At 45.1% G+C, this 15,959-nt stretch overlaps 1 protein-coding gene across 1 annotated transcript in view; it reads left to right on the top strand.

Annotated features, from left to right (window-relative positions):
• The first annotated feature begins 569 nt into the window (after positions 1-569).
• LOC139390077 (solute carrier family 28 member 3-like) overlaps positions 570-15,959 on the top strand; it is a 28,793-nt gene continuing 13,403 nt past the window's right edge. The window contains exons 1-12 of the mRNA XM_071137204.1: positions 570-649; positions 1,770-1,828; positions 1,933-2,024; positions 11,346-11,535; positions 11,678-11,822; positions 12,136-12,249; positions 12,524-12,601; positions 12,718-12,798; positions 13,038-13,118; positions 13,236-13,361; positions 15,439-15,569; positions 15,669-15,837. Coding sequence (XP_070993305.1) covers positions 581-649; positions 1,770-1,828; positions 1,933-2,024; positions 11,346-11,535; positions 11,678-11,822; positions 12,136-12,249; positions 12,524-12,601; positions 12,718-12,798; positions 13,038-13,118; positions 13,236-13,361; positions 15,439-15,569; positions 15,669-15,837 — 1,335 coding nt within the window. The 5' untranslated portion in view covers positions 570-580. The remainder of the gene's footprint in view (positions 650-1,769; positions 1,829-1,932; positions 2,025-11,345; positions 11,536-11,677; positions 11,823-12,135; positions 12,250-12,523; positions 12,602-12,717; positions 12,799-13,037; positions 13,119-13,235; positions 13,362-15,438; positions 15,570-15,668; positions 15,838-15,959) is intronic.

The raw sequence follows: 15,959 nt of genomic DNA, 5'->3' as shown, positions 1-15,959 counted from the left end.
AAGGTTGTAAGTTCAAATCCAGCTGTAGAAAGTTGTTTTTTATATTTTATCCCAAACCTTCACCCTTACCTTAACCAATTAGAGTTAATGTCTAACCTTAAGAATTTGGAGTTAATGCCTGATCTTAACCATAACCATAAAAATGTGGAGTTAATGCCTAAACTCAACTTTAGACACTTCAAAATGTGACATTTGGAACAACTTCTAATTCTAACGTGAGACTGTGAGAGCTGGTAGAATCTTTCATGCTGAAACCCTCATATTGAACACAAACAGTATTTATTCTATTTTGGATAATGTTTTACAGCTTCGTCATTCTAGTTAAAAAAAAAAATATATATATATATATATATATATATATATATATATATGTTTTATTATTGTATTTATTTTATATAAAATCCTGAAAGTAAAAATAAATAAATCTGGTAGTTAAACTAAAGCTAACTGAACTTGAAACACACACGCGCGCACACACATACACGCAAGCACCCCTGTTTGCAGTAAAGAATTCTAATAGGCGGGCGCAGGTCTCCTATAAGAGAGATTCCTGCCTACCTGCAGTCAGTCGGTGTTTACTATGGAGCTGAATGGTTTATCAGAGAATAGCCAGAGAAATGGGCTGGACAACCAGGCCTTCCACTCTCAGGTAAGGGTACACACATCCTCATACTCGACAAACACACTAGAAACATACATCCACAGGTAGATGTGCAGGTACACAAACAGACACAGACAAATGCACAATCACAATTCTCGATATCCACTCACTGTAGACTTAAATGCTACTCACTTGCTGACCCTTTCTCTCATTCAATATAATGTACTACTCTGGTGCTATGTGTGTGCAATCCTTGGATGAGTGTGTGGATGATTAAAATGAGGTTTTTCATGCACTCATGTTCAATTGTTTACTCTTTCACTTCCTGTGACACTCCATTCACTGTCTGAAATCAATTACATTTCAAAGAGATAAACTCTGATAGAGAGGAGTGTGGGTTTGTTCTCAAACAATAGAAGAAATAGCCTGGGTGCCAGTCTGTTTTGCTCTCTTTTATTTTACTAGGCAAGTCAGTTAAGAAAAAAATCTTATTTTCAATGACGGCCTAGGAACAGTGGGTTAACTGCCTTGTTCAGGGGCAGAACGACAGCTTTTTACCTTGTCAGCTCTGGGATTCAATCTTGCAACCTTTCAGTTACTAGTCCAACGCTCTAACCACTAGGCTACCTGCTACCTCTTGCAGAACAACAATTGGTGAACAACAATTGACAAGAGAGCAGAAACAGACTAAGGGAGAACAACTTCTGCCTAAAATATGTGGGTTCTGAATGTGGACAGAAGGTGATGTGCTCTCCCCATCCAAAGTTACTGGAAATCATTACGAGAAATCGATGAAAAACAGTGAAGTTTTTCTTGAACAGATTAATAATAAACTCAACACGAGATTAAACTTACAATGTGCAAACAAATCACACCTGTGATTGCATAATATTTGTTTTACCTGTTTCACATACACCGTGAGAGTGAACATTCAGACAGACTATACTTCCCTATATCCAAGTCTGTTTACATGACTTGAATTGCCTACAAGGTTGCCAAGCGCAAGCGCTGCACCTCTAAAATTTGGAGTTCACAGGCCCATAATGTAATTTACCAGCTACAATAACCCTACTATTTGCACATCATTAACAATATACCTTTTGCACCTGACATACAAAGTTCTGGGTATTATAGTCTGTCTGTCTGTCTGTCTGTCTGCCTGTCACAGGACTCTATCTGCATTTATGTAGAAGTTGCTCATCCGCCATCAGAGGAGCTAAAGAAAAGGTCTCTATGGTTTTGTCAATTGTAATTTATTTTCAAGCAATTCCTCAAAATTACACTAAGTCAGCCCTAAGTGACAGTGTGTGTACTGCTTGATATCCCTCCAGGTTCTTGGAAAAGAGAATGGAAGGGATCCAACGATATCTGGAGGAGCACAGGACTAGGATCAGGCTGGTGTTGGGCATTGTCTTGGCTGCAGGTAAAAAATTTAATACAGGCCTCTGACCAGTCTGACATGTAATGAGCTGTTTAAACACTATAGTTATTAGTGGATACTGTGTTTGATGGTTACATTTCCTGTAATTACATGGGGGGGTGAATTTCTATCACTTCAATGTGGAGTCTGGGTGTTTCCTGCTACAGTCATCCATCAATAAATGTGACTCAACACGTCTAACACAGCTTATCATCCAAAATTCAATATACGTTTTTTTTTACAGTTTATAAAAGTTCAGATTCAGAGTAGGGTGTATCATTACACTGCAATTTGAGGATACTGCTTGGAAAGTTTATCAACTTGTAAACCCAAGTAGGAGACAAAGCCCTTCAAAGACTTGGCTGCGATTTTCACACTTGCTCCACATTACTCCTTGGCAAACATGTATTTAGAGAAAGAAACCTTTCAACAACTTGCCCCCCCCCCCCCCCCCCCCCCCCCCGCAGAGCTAAAGATCGGAATCACTTTCACATTTTTTTTACCTACAGCGCCTTCAGAAAGCGTTCACACCCCTCAACTTTTTCCACACTTTGTTGCGTTTACAGCCTGAATTAAAAATGTATTACAAATGAAAAGCTGAAATGTCTTGAGTCAATAAGTATTCAACCCCTTTGTTATGGCAAGCCTAAATAGATTCAAGAGTAAACGTTTGCGTAACAAGTCACATAAGTTGCGTGGACACACTCGGTGTGCTGTAATAGTGTCCTTAAGTGTCTATTGATGCACCAGTGCGTCAATCTAAGTAATATATTAATAAACTGTAACAAATGTTTTTTTTTCATGGACTGCATACAATAGGCATCCACCTATGTTGGCCTTCTGCAGTGGAAGGTGGCCGAACGACAGCTGTTAGTCAGACCATGAGACATCCAGAAAATCGGTCTTCTCAAGAAAACAACATCCGTTGCGTCCGAAGGGTTTGACCACTCTATGGAAAGATGAGACTCTAACAAACACGATGGTGTTCTCCATTTTGCTCTGGTGCGTTTTGCTCTGACTCCCACAAGTGGCAAGGTTCTCGTCTGAAGGTAACCAGTTTTTTTAAATGATTGGAAGTATGGAGGTAGATTTGTGCCAACAGGGGGATAAATATGTCAACAAAAAAAACTAAAATATTTCCTTAGCTTTCTTATATATCCTAGATATAGGAAAGACACTTAAAAACCTTATTCCTTATGATTTATTTTTTGACGGTCTGTTTTGCATTTCATGAATGTCTTTTCAATGTGTTTCTATAGGGTAAAGTATTAAAGGCCCAATTCTATATATAAACTCAGCAAAAACAATAAACATCCCTTTTTCAGGACCCTGTCTTTCAAAGATATTTCTTAAAAATCCAAATAACTTCAAAGATCTTCATTGTAAAGGGTTTAAACACTGTTTCCCGTGCTTGTTCAATTAACCATAAACAATTAATGAACATGCACCTGTGGAACGGTCGTTAAGACACTAACAGCTTACAGACGGTATGCAATTAAGGTCACAGCTATGAAAACTTAGGACACTAAAGAGGCCTTTCTACTGACTCTGAAAAACACAAAAAAAAGATGCCCAGGTTCCCTGCTCATCTGCGTGAACGTGCCTTAGGCATGCTGCAAGGAGGCATGAGGACTGCAGATGTGGCCAGGCAATAAATTGCGATGTTCGTACTGTGAGATGCCTAAGACAGAGCTACAGGGAGACAGGACGGACAGCTGATCATTCTCGCAGTGGCAGACCACGTGTAACAACACCTGCACAAGATCGGTACATCCGAACATCACACCTGCGGGACAGGTACAGGATGGCAACAACAATTGCCAGAGTTACACCAGGAATGCACAATCCCTCCATCAGTGCTCAGACTGTCCTCAATAGGCTGAGCGAGGCTGGACTGAGGGCTTGTAGGTCCTCACCAGACATCACCGGCAAAACGTCGCCTAAGGGCACTCACCCACCGTCCCTGGACCAGACAGGACTGGCAAAAAGTGCTCTACACTGACGAGTTGTGGTTTTGTCTTACCCGGGGTGATGGTCAGATTTTTATTTATCGTCAAAGGGATGAGCGTTACACCGAGGCCTGTACTCTGGAGCGGGATCGACTTGGAGGTGGAGGGTCCGTCATGGTCTGGGGCGGTGTGTCACAGCATCATCGGACTGAGCTTGTTGTTACAGGGAAGACATCCTCCTCCCTCATGTGGTACCCTTCCTGCAGGCTCATCCTGACCCTCCAGCATGACAATGCCACCAGCCATACTGCGTGTTCTGTGCGTGATTTCCTGCAAGACACGAATGTCAGTGTTCTGCCATGGCCAGCGAAGAGCCCGGATCTCAATCCCATTGAGCACGTCTGGGACCTGTTGGATCGGAGGGTGAGGGCTAGGGCCATTCCCCCCCAGAAATGTCAGGGAACTTGCAGGTGCCTTGGTGGAAGAGTGGGGTAATATCCCACAGCAAGAACTGGCAAATCTGGTGCAGTTCATGAGGAGGAGATGCACTGCAGTACTTAATGCAGCTGGTGGCCACACCAGATACTGACTGTTACTTTTGATTTTGACCCCCCCCCCCCCCCCCCCTTTGTACAGGAACACATTATTCCATTTATGTTAGTCACATGTCTGTGGAACTTGTTCAGTTTATGTCTCAGTTGTTGAATTGTATGTTCATACAAATATTTACACATGTTAAGTTTGCTGAAATTACCGTGGTTGACAGTGAGAGGACGTTTCTTTTTTTGCTGACCTTGTGTGTGTTGTGAATTGCTTTAACATGCTGCTCCCCGTGCATGTTAAAGCTGGCATATATCTGGTGAAGGGTAAAAACAACTTCCCAGACTCTGCCAAGAGGTGGCTGTCCGACCAAACGGAGCATGGGAAACAGTGTTTAAACCTTTTACAGAGAAGATATGTGAAGTTATTTGGACTTCTACGAATTTATCTTTGAAAGACAGGGTCCTGAAAAAAGGATGTTTGTTTTTGCTGAGTTATATACTGTATATATATATTTTATACCTACGGGTCCTAAAATTCCAAATCAAACTGCTAAATGATCCATGGTATGACCATTTTAAAACAATTCCATATAGGCTTAGACTTTTAGAGGTTTTTACATGATTTTTGAATGACTACCTCGTCTCTGTACCCCACACATGCAATTAACTGTAAGGTCCCTTAGTCGAGATGTGCATTTCAAACACAGATTCAACCACAAATGCCAGGGACGTTTTCCAATGCCTTGCAAAGAAAAAATATCCCTTAGTGCTTGGTAAAGTTATTAATTACACTTTGGATGGTGCATCAATACACCCAGTCACTACAAAGATACAGGCGTCCTTCCTAGCTCAGTTACCGGAGAGGAAGTAAACCGCTCAGGGATTTCACCATGAGGCCAATGGTGACTTTAAAACAGTTCCAGAATTTAATGGCTCTGATAAGAGAGAACTGAGGATGGATCAACCGCATTGTAGTTTCTCCACAGTACTAACCTAATTGACAGAGTGAAAAGAAGGAAGCCTATACAGAATAAAAAACGTTAATCCTGTTGCAATATGGCACTAAATTGATACTGCAAAACATTTTACAAAGGAATGAAGTTTTTTATTCCTGAATACAAAGTTGTTTTTTGGGGGGCAAATCTGATACAACACATTACTGAGTACCACTCTCCATATTTTCAAGCATAGTGGTGGCTGCACCATGCTATGGGTATGCTTGTAATGGTTAAGGACGGGAGTTTTTCAAGATAAAAATAAATAAATGGAATGGAGTTATACACAATACTGAGGACTATTTTTTTTTAAATAATAATGTATCTTTTTAAAGTTTTTGCTCAATCTGATTGGGTGGGCCCCAATTCATTTTTTAGCCAGAAAATAACCTTAAACACAAGGCCAAATCTACACTGGAGTTTCTTACCAAGAAGACATTGGATTTGTGTGCCCGAGTTACAGTTTTGACTTAAATCTACTTGAAAATCCATGGCAAGTACTCAAAAGGGTTGTCTAGCAATTGTCAACAAGCAATTTGTGAGGGCTTGAAGAATTCTGAAAAGAATAATGGGCAATTGTTGCACAATCCAGGTGTTGAAAGCTCTTAGACTTACCCAGAAAGACTCACAGCTGTAATCGCTGCCAAAGGTGCTTTAACAAAATATTGTAAAATGCTTATGTAAATGATACATTTTTGTATTTTATTATCAATACATTTGCAAAAATTTCAAAAAACATGTTTTCACTTTGTCATTGTGAGGAATTGTGTGTAAATAAATAAGAAAAATATATATTTAATCGATTTTGGATTCAGGCTGTAACACAACAAAAATGTGGAATAAGTTAAGCAATATGAATACTTTCTGAAGGCACTGTAGCTGCTGCTCACACTCCCCATCCCTTCATGTTTCTTAAGCATCTGTTGCTCAACCCCTTCACGTTTCTCCCTTTGCTCACCCTCTTCTCAACCAATTTGTGTGACATGATCAAGTAGCAAACTGCCTCATATGTCTGAATAGCAGAATTAAAAAGCCGGTGGCTATTTGAACGGACATTGCAAAAATGAATACATTTTGTAGGTTCATTTAGGATCTTCTCTGTCTGTTGTAACTAAGGATATTGGAGTAGCACAAAGCAGGGCATAGTCAATCAACGCTCTAAACACCTGTCCATTTGTGATGTCATCTTTATACTGCCATATCCTCACCTGAGTTGCTGAAAAATAACACTACTACTTTGACTGCTTTTCGCCCACTTCTTTGCCAATGTTTGAAATGATGGGGAAGAAAGAACATACATCTCTATATGACTGCCTGTCTGTGTCTTGCTTGTGTTTTGATATGCCATCTAAATCGCTTGCCTCAATAGCTGTATGTAGCCTACTCCCTCCTGAAAAAATAACATGAATCGCTACTTAGCCTCTACGGGACCGGTGATCCTGACCGGGACGGTTGAGCTAATGTGATTAGCATGAGGTTGTAAGTAACAAAAAACATTCCCAGAACATCTGATATGGGCAGAAAGCTTAAATTACTGTTAATCTAACTGCACTGTCCAATTTGAAGTAGCTATTCCAGTGAAAGAATACTAAGCTATTGTTTGAGGAGAGTGCACAATTATGAACTTTAAAATTTATTAATAAACCAATTAGGCACATTTTGGCAGTCTTGATACAGCATTTTGTACATATATGCAATGGTTCATTGGATCAGTCTAAAACGTTGCACATACACTGCTGCCATCTAGTGGCCAAAAACTAAATTGCGCCTGGGATGGAATAATACATTATGGCCTTTCTCTTGCATTTCAAAGATGATGGTACAAAAAAAACTGTTTTTCTTTGTATTACCTTTTACCTGATCTAATGTGTTATATTCTCCTACATTAATTTCACATTTCCACAAACTGCAAAGTGTTTCCTTTCAAATGGTATCAAAAATATGCATATCCTTGCTTCAGGTCCTGAGCTACGGGCAGTTAGATTTGGGTGTCATTTTAGGCAAAAATTGAAAAAAAGGCTTGGATTCTTATTTAAACTGCCTGTTCGTGTTGTTTTTATGTTTGCAATAGCCTACTGTTACATAACTTCTTTGTTTTTGTTGTTCAACATGTCGATCATGTCTATGTCAAACTACACCAGGCAAAGACGTCTGATCATCCCCGTGGGGAGGAAGGAGGGGAAAGTGGCAGCAGAGTGAGCAGTAGCTACGTAAACAATCTTGCACATGCGCAGGCTCTCTTGTACCTTTAGTTATCGGGAAGAAAGGTCAAGGAAAAGTCGGATCCGCATCCACTCCGTATAAAAAAATCGGTAAAAAAAGATCTGTGGAAACGTCTGTTTTGCATCTAGGTCAAATAAATCTGTCATCGCACTGTGATTCTACAAGCAAGTACTGTGAAGGGGGTGGATAATGTTGGCCTCTATGCTCCTGAGCTTCTCGAGGATCCGCTTATCCTGGGTAAGCGGGTCCTCGATTGTCCAGGTGGGTGCCGATGGCACATCCAGCCTTCTCAAGATTTTGTTAAAACTGTTGGCATCATCCCGAGTGATGTTACCCACCCCTCCAGCAGATCACACTGTAGAACAGAACACTAGCCACAACACTATCAAAAACACATTTTGAATGTTTTTGGGCAGACATCAAAGGATCTGAACTTCCTTAAAAAGAATAACCTTTTTCTGAGCCTTTTTAAAAACCATGCTGGTATTCTCTCTCAACTGCAACTTGTCATCTATCACCATCTCCAGGTGAGCCCCATTATTGATCACAGGTGATGTGCTTTCGTTCTTCCTCCTGAAGACTACCACCAGCTTTTTAGTTTTAGACCCATTCAGCACCAAGTGGTTTTAGCTGCACCATGACATAAAGGAGGATATTTCCTGCCTCTATAGGGAGTCATCATCCTTCCGTGAAGCAGCCTACAATTGTATAATAACAATGGGTGCATTGCAATGAACAGGCAGAACATAACGCTCACCTGCCGGTTACTGCCGGATTTCTTAACATGCAACTAACGGGAGCTCCGAGTGAAAAGAACTGTGTTTACAACAAAAAGAACAGCGGAATAAACTGATCAGACCAGCTGATCTGACGTTAGTATGGTGTCAAGCCAGCTTGGTAGTGTAACGGTTTTTAGTAGGAAATATCGGACCAATGCGCAATGAACACTGAAAACAAAAGAACAAGAGAAATAAATGAAAACCAAAACAGTTCTGTATGGTACAACACAGACACAGAAAACAACTACCCACAACCATAGTGGGAAAACAGGCTGCCTAAGTATGGTTCTCAATCAGAGACAACGATCGACAGCTGCCTCTGATTGGGAACCATACCAGGCCAAACACAGAAATACAAAACCTAGACTACAAAACATAGAATGCCCACCCCAACTCACGCCCTGACCAAACTAAAACAGAGACATAAAAAAGGAACTAAGGTTAGGACGTGACAGTGGCCACAAAACCTAAACCCATAGGAGAGGGTCTGGGTGGCGCAGGACGTGGACCCCACTCCACCATCTTGGCCCACATAAGTGGCGCCTTTAGAGCGGCGACCCTCGCCGCCGCCCTCGGACTGGGGACCATTGCAGCGGGCCGGGAGACTCTGGCAGCGCCGGACAGGCGGGCGACTCCGGCAGCTCCCGACTGACGGGTGGCTCCGGGAGCTCCTGACTGACGGGCGGCTCCGGCAGCTCCTGAATGACGGGCGGCTCCGGCAGCTCCTGACTGACGGGCGGCTCCGGCAGCTCCTAACAGACGGGCGGCTCCGGCAGCTCCTGACAGACGGGCGGCTCCGGCAGCTCCTGACAGACGGGCGGCTCTGGCAGCTCCTGATTGACGGGCGGCTCCGGCAGCTCCTAACAGACGGACGGCTCCGGTAGCTCATGACTGACGGACGGCTCCGGCATCTCCCGACTGACGGGCGGCTCCGGCAGCTCCTGACAGACAGGCGACGCCGGCAGCTCCTGACTGACGGGCGGCTCCGGCAGCTCCTAACAGATGGGCGGCTCCGGGAGCTCCTGAATGACGGGTGGCTTCGGCAGCTCCTAACAGACGGGTGGCTCCGGCAGCTCCTGACAGACGGGCGGCTCTGGCAGCTCCTGACTGACAGGCGGCTCCGGCAGCTCCTAACAGACGGGCGGCTCTGGCAGCTCCTGACTGACGGGCGGATCCGGCAGCTCCTAACAGATGGGCGGCTCCGGTAGCTCATGACTGACGGACGGCTCCGGCATCTCCCGACTGACGGGCGGCTCCGGCAGCTCCTGACAGACGGGCGACTCCGGCAGCTCCTGACTGACGGGCGGCTCCGGCAGCTCCTAACAGACGGGTGGCTCCGGGAGCTCCTGACTGACGGGCGGCTCCGGCAGCTCCTGAATGATGGGCGGCTCCGGCAGCTCCTGACTGACGGGCGGCTCCGGCAGCTCCTAACAGACGGGCGGCTCCGGCAGCTCCTGACAGACGGGCGGCTCTGGCAGCTCCTGACTGACGGGCGGCTCCGGCAGCTCCTAACTGACGGGCGGCTCTGGCAGCTCCTGACTGACGGGCGGCTCCGGCAGCTCCTAACTGATGGGCGGATCCGGCAGCTCCTAACAGACGGGCGGCTCCGGCAGCTCCTGACAGACGGGCGGCTCCGAGAGCTCCTGACTGACGTGCGGCTCCGGCAGCTCCTGAATGATGGGCGGCTCCGGCAGCTCCTGACTGACGGGCGGCTCCGGCAGCTCCTAACAGACGGGCGGCTCCGGGAGCTCCTGACTGACGGGCGGCTCCGGCAGCTCCTGACTGATGGGCGGCTCCGGCAGCTTCTGACTGACGGGCGGCTCCGGCAGCTCCTAACAGACGGGCGGCTCCGGCTGCTCCTGACAGACGGGCGGCTCTGGCAGCTCCTGACTGACGGGCGGCTCCGGCAGCTCCTAACTGACGGGCGGCTCCGGCAGCTCCCGACTGATGGGCGGCTCCGGCAGCTCCTGACAGACGGGTGACTCCGGCAGCTCCTGACTGACGGGTGGCTCCGGCAGCTCCTAACAGACGGGCGGCTCCGGCAGCTCCTGACTGACGGGCGGCTCCGGCAGCTCCTGACTGACGGGTGGCTCCGGCAGCTCCTGACAGACGGGCGGCTCCGGCAGCTCCGGGCAGGAGGGAGACTCTGGAAGTGCCGGACAGGCGGGAGAACCTGGAGATCATAGACAACGATCGACAGCTGCCTCTGATTGGGAACCATACCAGGTCAAACACAGAAATAAATAGAATGCCCACCCCAACTCACGCCCTGACCAAACTAAAACAGAGACATGAAAAAGGAACTAAGGTCAGGACGTGACAGGTAGGCTACTAGCTCACTAAATTGACTGGAAATGTTGCCTGTGTAAATTACGATGATTGAGTTAACACGTTTAATGGCAGCCCAATGATGCCTATCGAGGCTACTCTTCTGTGAAATTAAAGTTATTGAAGACAATCTTTTCATTAATTACCACATTGTAAATCAAATGTTAGCTGACACAGGCTAACTGAGTGACTGACATATCAAGAGAGTGGCAGGTAGCCTAGTTGTTAAGAGCGTTGGGTCAGTAACCGAAAGGTAGCTGGTTTGAATCCCAGAGCCAACAAGGTCAAAATCTGTTGACGTGTCCATGAGCAAGGCACTTAACCCTAGTTGCTCCAGATAAGAGTGCCTGTTAAAAGGTCAAGGAAAACACCTGATGCGCTAACAAGTTTTTAAATTGCATGTTGTGTATTCTACTATACTTACAGTATGTTAATACCCCGAATGATAAAAAGTACTACTCAATAGGGAATAAGGTGCAATTTCGGACACAGCCTGTATGTGTTTCAGGTTACTTTGCCGTGGTGATCGCGGCATGCGTGCTGAATTTGCAGCGTGCTCTGGCCCTGTTGGTGGTGACCTTGCTGGCTGTCTTCTTTCTTCTGTGGGACTGGCTGATGGGCCGCTACGGACAACGCCTTTGGGACGCCCTGCAACCCGCCAGGGACACCCTCAACACACACTGGCTCTGGGTCAAATGGTGGGAGAACTGCATTTTCTCTCCTTCTCACTCTCTCTTTTCCGTATAATATGAACATTTTCCTGCATGCGTGGTCCTTTTGGTGATCCTTGTGGTTGTCCCTCTGCTCTCTTACCTCCGGTTGGTCTGTCTGTCGGTGCAGGGTGGTGTGTGTGCTGCTGCTGGTGGCAGTGGTGTGCTGGCTGGTGTTTGACACGGCCAAACAGGGGTCGCGGCAGCTAGTCTCTTTCTCCGGACTCCTCTGCTTCGTAATGCTCATGCTGGTGTTCTCAAGGAACCCATTCAGGGTATGGCAAACCAACAAAACACAAACACCCCTAATGCGTCCACGCTGTATCGTTCCAAAGACCATTCGCTATAGTTCTGAGTGACCTGGTGGGTGTATGTTTATGTGTGTGCTTCCCTGCAAGCCTGTATGCTTGTGCATGTGTCTACCCGTGTGTGTGTGTGTGTGTGTGTGTGTGTGTGTGTGTGTGTGTGTGTGTGTGTGTGTGTGTGTGTGTGTGTGTGTGTGTGTGTGTGTGTGTGTGTGTGTGTGTGTGTGTGTGTGTGTGTGTGTGTGTGTGTGTGTGTGTGTGTGTGTGTGTATGTGTGTTATAGGTGTCATGGCGAACTTTACTGTGGGGTGTGGCGCTACAGTTCTTGTTTGGACTCATCATCCTCAGAACCAAAGCAGGATTCACCGCTGTAGACTGGCTGGGCCATCAAGTAGAGGTATAATATACATCTACTGTGTACTATCCAGGGAAAGTCAAGCAGAGGGCAAAATGTACATCAATTGGATCATTGATATTACAAATATTAGCCAGCACAAAGGCCCTCGTTTTCATTTGGACCACATTCCTAATGTCACTCTCATCAGCATAATCACATTACCCTGTCCCCTGTCCCAGCACCCGTAGCAGATATACAGTAGAGTAGACCTGTTAAGAAAGTGACCTCATTAGTTCATTAGTCTGTGTTGAAACATCTCTCCTCTCTCACCCAGGTGTTTCTGTCTTACGCTGACACCGGCTCTAGGTTTGTGTTCGGGGACAAATACACAGACCACTTCTTTGCGTTCCAGGTACAGGGTCATATGAGTATGTCTGTATACGTGAGAGACTGTGAGAAAATGACATGAAGAGAAAAGAAAAGACAGAAACCCAACACTGTCGTTATTTTTTTATTCTCTGCTTTCAGGTTCTGCCTATTGTAGTGTTCTTCAGCACTGTCATCTCTATGCTCTACCACCTTGGCTTCATGCAGTGGCTCATCCTCAAGGTATTCATAACATCACATACGTTAAAATCATGTTCAGTCATCATACAAGTGACTAAATTAGACAAGGATGATCCAGCCTCCACATAGTACTGTATCAAGGTTGTAATTTACCGGGGACAGGGGGGCACGTTCCCCCCGATATCTGCTCATGTAACCAGCATTATTATTTCATACCTTAGTATCATTTTGGCACAGAAACGTTCGCACCATTGTTTATGTTTGTCTGTGCATACCTCCAGGTGGGCTTCATAATGCAGATTACTATGGGAACTTCTCCCACAGAGTCAATGGTCGCCGCTGGCAACATATTTGTGGGACAGGTGAGAATAGTATGAGTGACAGATGTGCTAGGCAGCAAAAGAGAAATCCATGACAGTCAAGCAAAGGAGTATTTCTCTCTCTCTCTCTCTCTCTCTCTCTCTCTCTCTCTCTCACAGACAGAATCTCCACTCTTGATTCGTCCGTACATCTCCCAGCTGACCTTGTCAGAGATCCATGCCGTGATGACAGGAGGGTTCTCCACCATCGCTGGCAGTGTACTGGGAGCCTTCATCTCTTTTGGGGTGAGGTGGAAGAGGGGTGAGGAGGGGAGGAGGGGAGGCACGAGGAGAGAGAAGAGGAGGAAAGTCAATAAACAATTTCAAACCTTTGTTTTCTACCAAAGACACAACTGAACTCTCACCCAATTGACCTTTTGCTTATCCATACTGTGTGTCTCTTAAATGTAACTAAATGTAATCTATGTAATCGCCAAAAGTAAATATTTATCAGGAGAGGGCCATAAACAATCATTAGTAAGGCTGCATACTCCAAGAAAGGTTAAAATCTCACCTTTCTGGTGTAGTCAAACAAGCTCATGTACACAGTAAAAATAGGAAATACAATTTCAAATTTGACATTTCCAAATCAACAGAACTGTATGAATAAGGCTTGAAATTACTTATATTTTTTTCTAAATGTAGAATAATCCACTTATATAATGACTCACTAAGATTTCACCTTCCTTATAGCTGTGAAATACAGTGCCTTCGGAAAGTATTCGGACCACTTGACTTTTTTGACATTTTGTTACGTTATAGCCTTAATAGAAAATGGATACAATAAAATCCTCAGCAATCTACACACTATACCCAATAATGACAAAGCAACATTCTTTTTTTTTTACACTTTAGCAAATTAATTAAAAATTAAAAACAGAAATAACTTATTTACCTAAGTATTCAGAGCCTTTGCTATGTGACTCGAAATTGAGCTTGAGTTTCCATTGATCAAAATGAGATTCCATTGATCATCCTTCAGATGTTTCTACAATTTGATTGGAGTTCACCTGTGGTAAATTCAATGGATTGGACATGATTTAGAAAGGCACACACCTGTCTATATAAGGTCCCACAGTTGACACTGCATGTCAGAGCAAAAACCAAGGCTTGAGGTTGAAGGAATTGTCCGTAGAGCTCCGAGACAGGATTGATGGGTAACCAAATATTTCTGCAGCATTGAAGGTCCCCAAGAACACACTGGACTCCATCATTTTTAAATGGAAGAAGTTTGGAACCACCAAGACTCTTCCTAGAGATGGCAGCCTGGCCATACTGAGCAATTGGGGAAGAAGGGCCTTGGTCAGGGAGGTGACCAAGAACCCGATGGTCACTCCACCAATAAGGACTTTATGGTAGAGTGACCAGACGTAAAATTAACATGGCAGCCCGCTTGGAGTTTGCCAAAAAGGCATCTAAAGGACTCTCAGACCATGAGAAACAAGATTATCTGGTCTGATGAAACCAAGATTCTTTGATGAAACCAACTCTTTGGCCTGAATGTCAAGCGTCACGTCTGGAGGAAACCTGGCACCATCCCTACGGTGAAGCATGGTGGTGGCGGCATCATGCTGAGGGAATGTTTTTCAACGGCAGGGACTGGGAGACTAGTCAGGATCGAGGGAATGATGAACAGAGCAAAGTACAGAGAGTTCCATGGTGAAAACCTGCTCCAGAGCGCTCAGAACCTCAGGCTGGGGAGAAGGTTTACCTTCCAACAGGACAACAACCCTAAGCACACAGCCAAGGCAATGCAGGAGTAGCTTCAGGACAAGTCTCTGAATGTCCTTGAGTGGCCCAGAGCCAGAGCCCGGACTTGAACCCGATCTAACATCTCTGGAGAGACCTGAAAATAGTTTTGCAACAACGCTCCCTATCCAACCTGACAGAGCTTGAGAGGATCTGCAGAGAAGAATTGGAGAAGCTCACCAAATACAGGGGTGCTAAGCTTGTAGTGTCATACCCAAGAAGATATGAGTCTGTAACTGCTGCAAAAGGTGCTTCAGAAGTAAACAGTCTGAATACTTATGTAAAAGTGATATTTCTAAAAACCTGTTTTTGTTATTATGGGGTATTGCGTGTAGATTGATTATTAAATTGTTTAATTATTATTATTATTATTTATAGAAAATATGAAACACAGGGAATTCATGTTTTTGACTGCACTGGGCCTTTAAAATGCTGAGCTCCACCTCTTCCTTACCCCTCACATTCGACACATATACCCCCCAACACACACACACACACACACACACATACATACACACACACACACACACACACACACACACACACACACACACACACACACACACACATACAGATTGAAGCATCCCACTTGCTGACAGCCTCCGTAATGTCAGCCCCGGCCTCCCTGGCTATCGCCAAAACCTTCTGGCCAGAGACAGAGACCCCCAAAGTCACAGCCAAGAAAGGCCTCAAACTGGAGACAGGGTGAGACACTGACACACCTACATACACGCATGTATGCACACAAGAACCAATGTCTGCCTAATGAATATGAGCCTGAGTGTCTTTTCTGGTTTTGTATAGGGAGGGCAGTAACCTGCTGGAGGCAGCGTCTCGCGGAGCGTCCTCCTCTATTGTCCTGGTGGCCAACATCGCTGTCAACCTCATTGCCTTCCTGGCCCTGCTCACTTTCCTCAATGCCGCTCTGTCATGGCTGGGAAACATGTTCAACTACCCCCAGCTCAGCTTCTCTGTGAGGACACACAAGTGTGCATGTACATAGAAGCACTCAGACACAGAGACACACTAAATACAAGCTGGATAGAAATCAATGATTCTCTAAGACACTCTGTCCCTCTCTCTTTCTCTCTCTCT

The sequence above is a fragment of the Oncorhynchus clarkii genome, chromosome 30 (assembly GCF_045791955.1).
Source record: "Oncorhynchus clarkii lewisi isolate Uvic-CL-2024 chromosome 30, UVic_Ocla_1.0, whole genome shotgun sequence".
NCBI lineage: Eukaryota > Metazoa > Chordata > Actinopteri > Salmoniformes > Salmonidae > Oncorhynchus > Oncorhynchus clarkii.
This window is presented reverse-complemented; position numbering and strand designations above follow the sequence as displayed.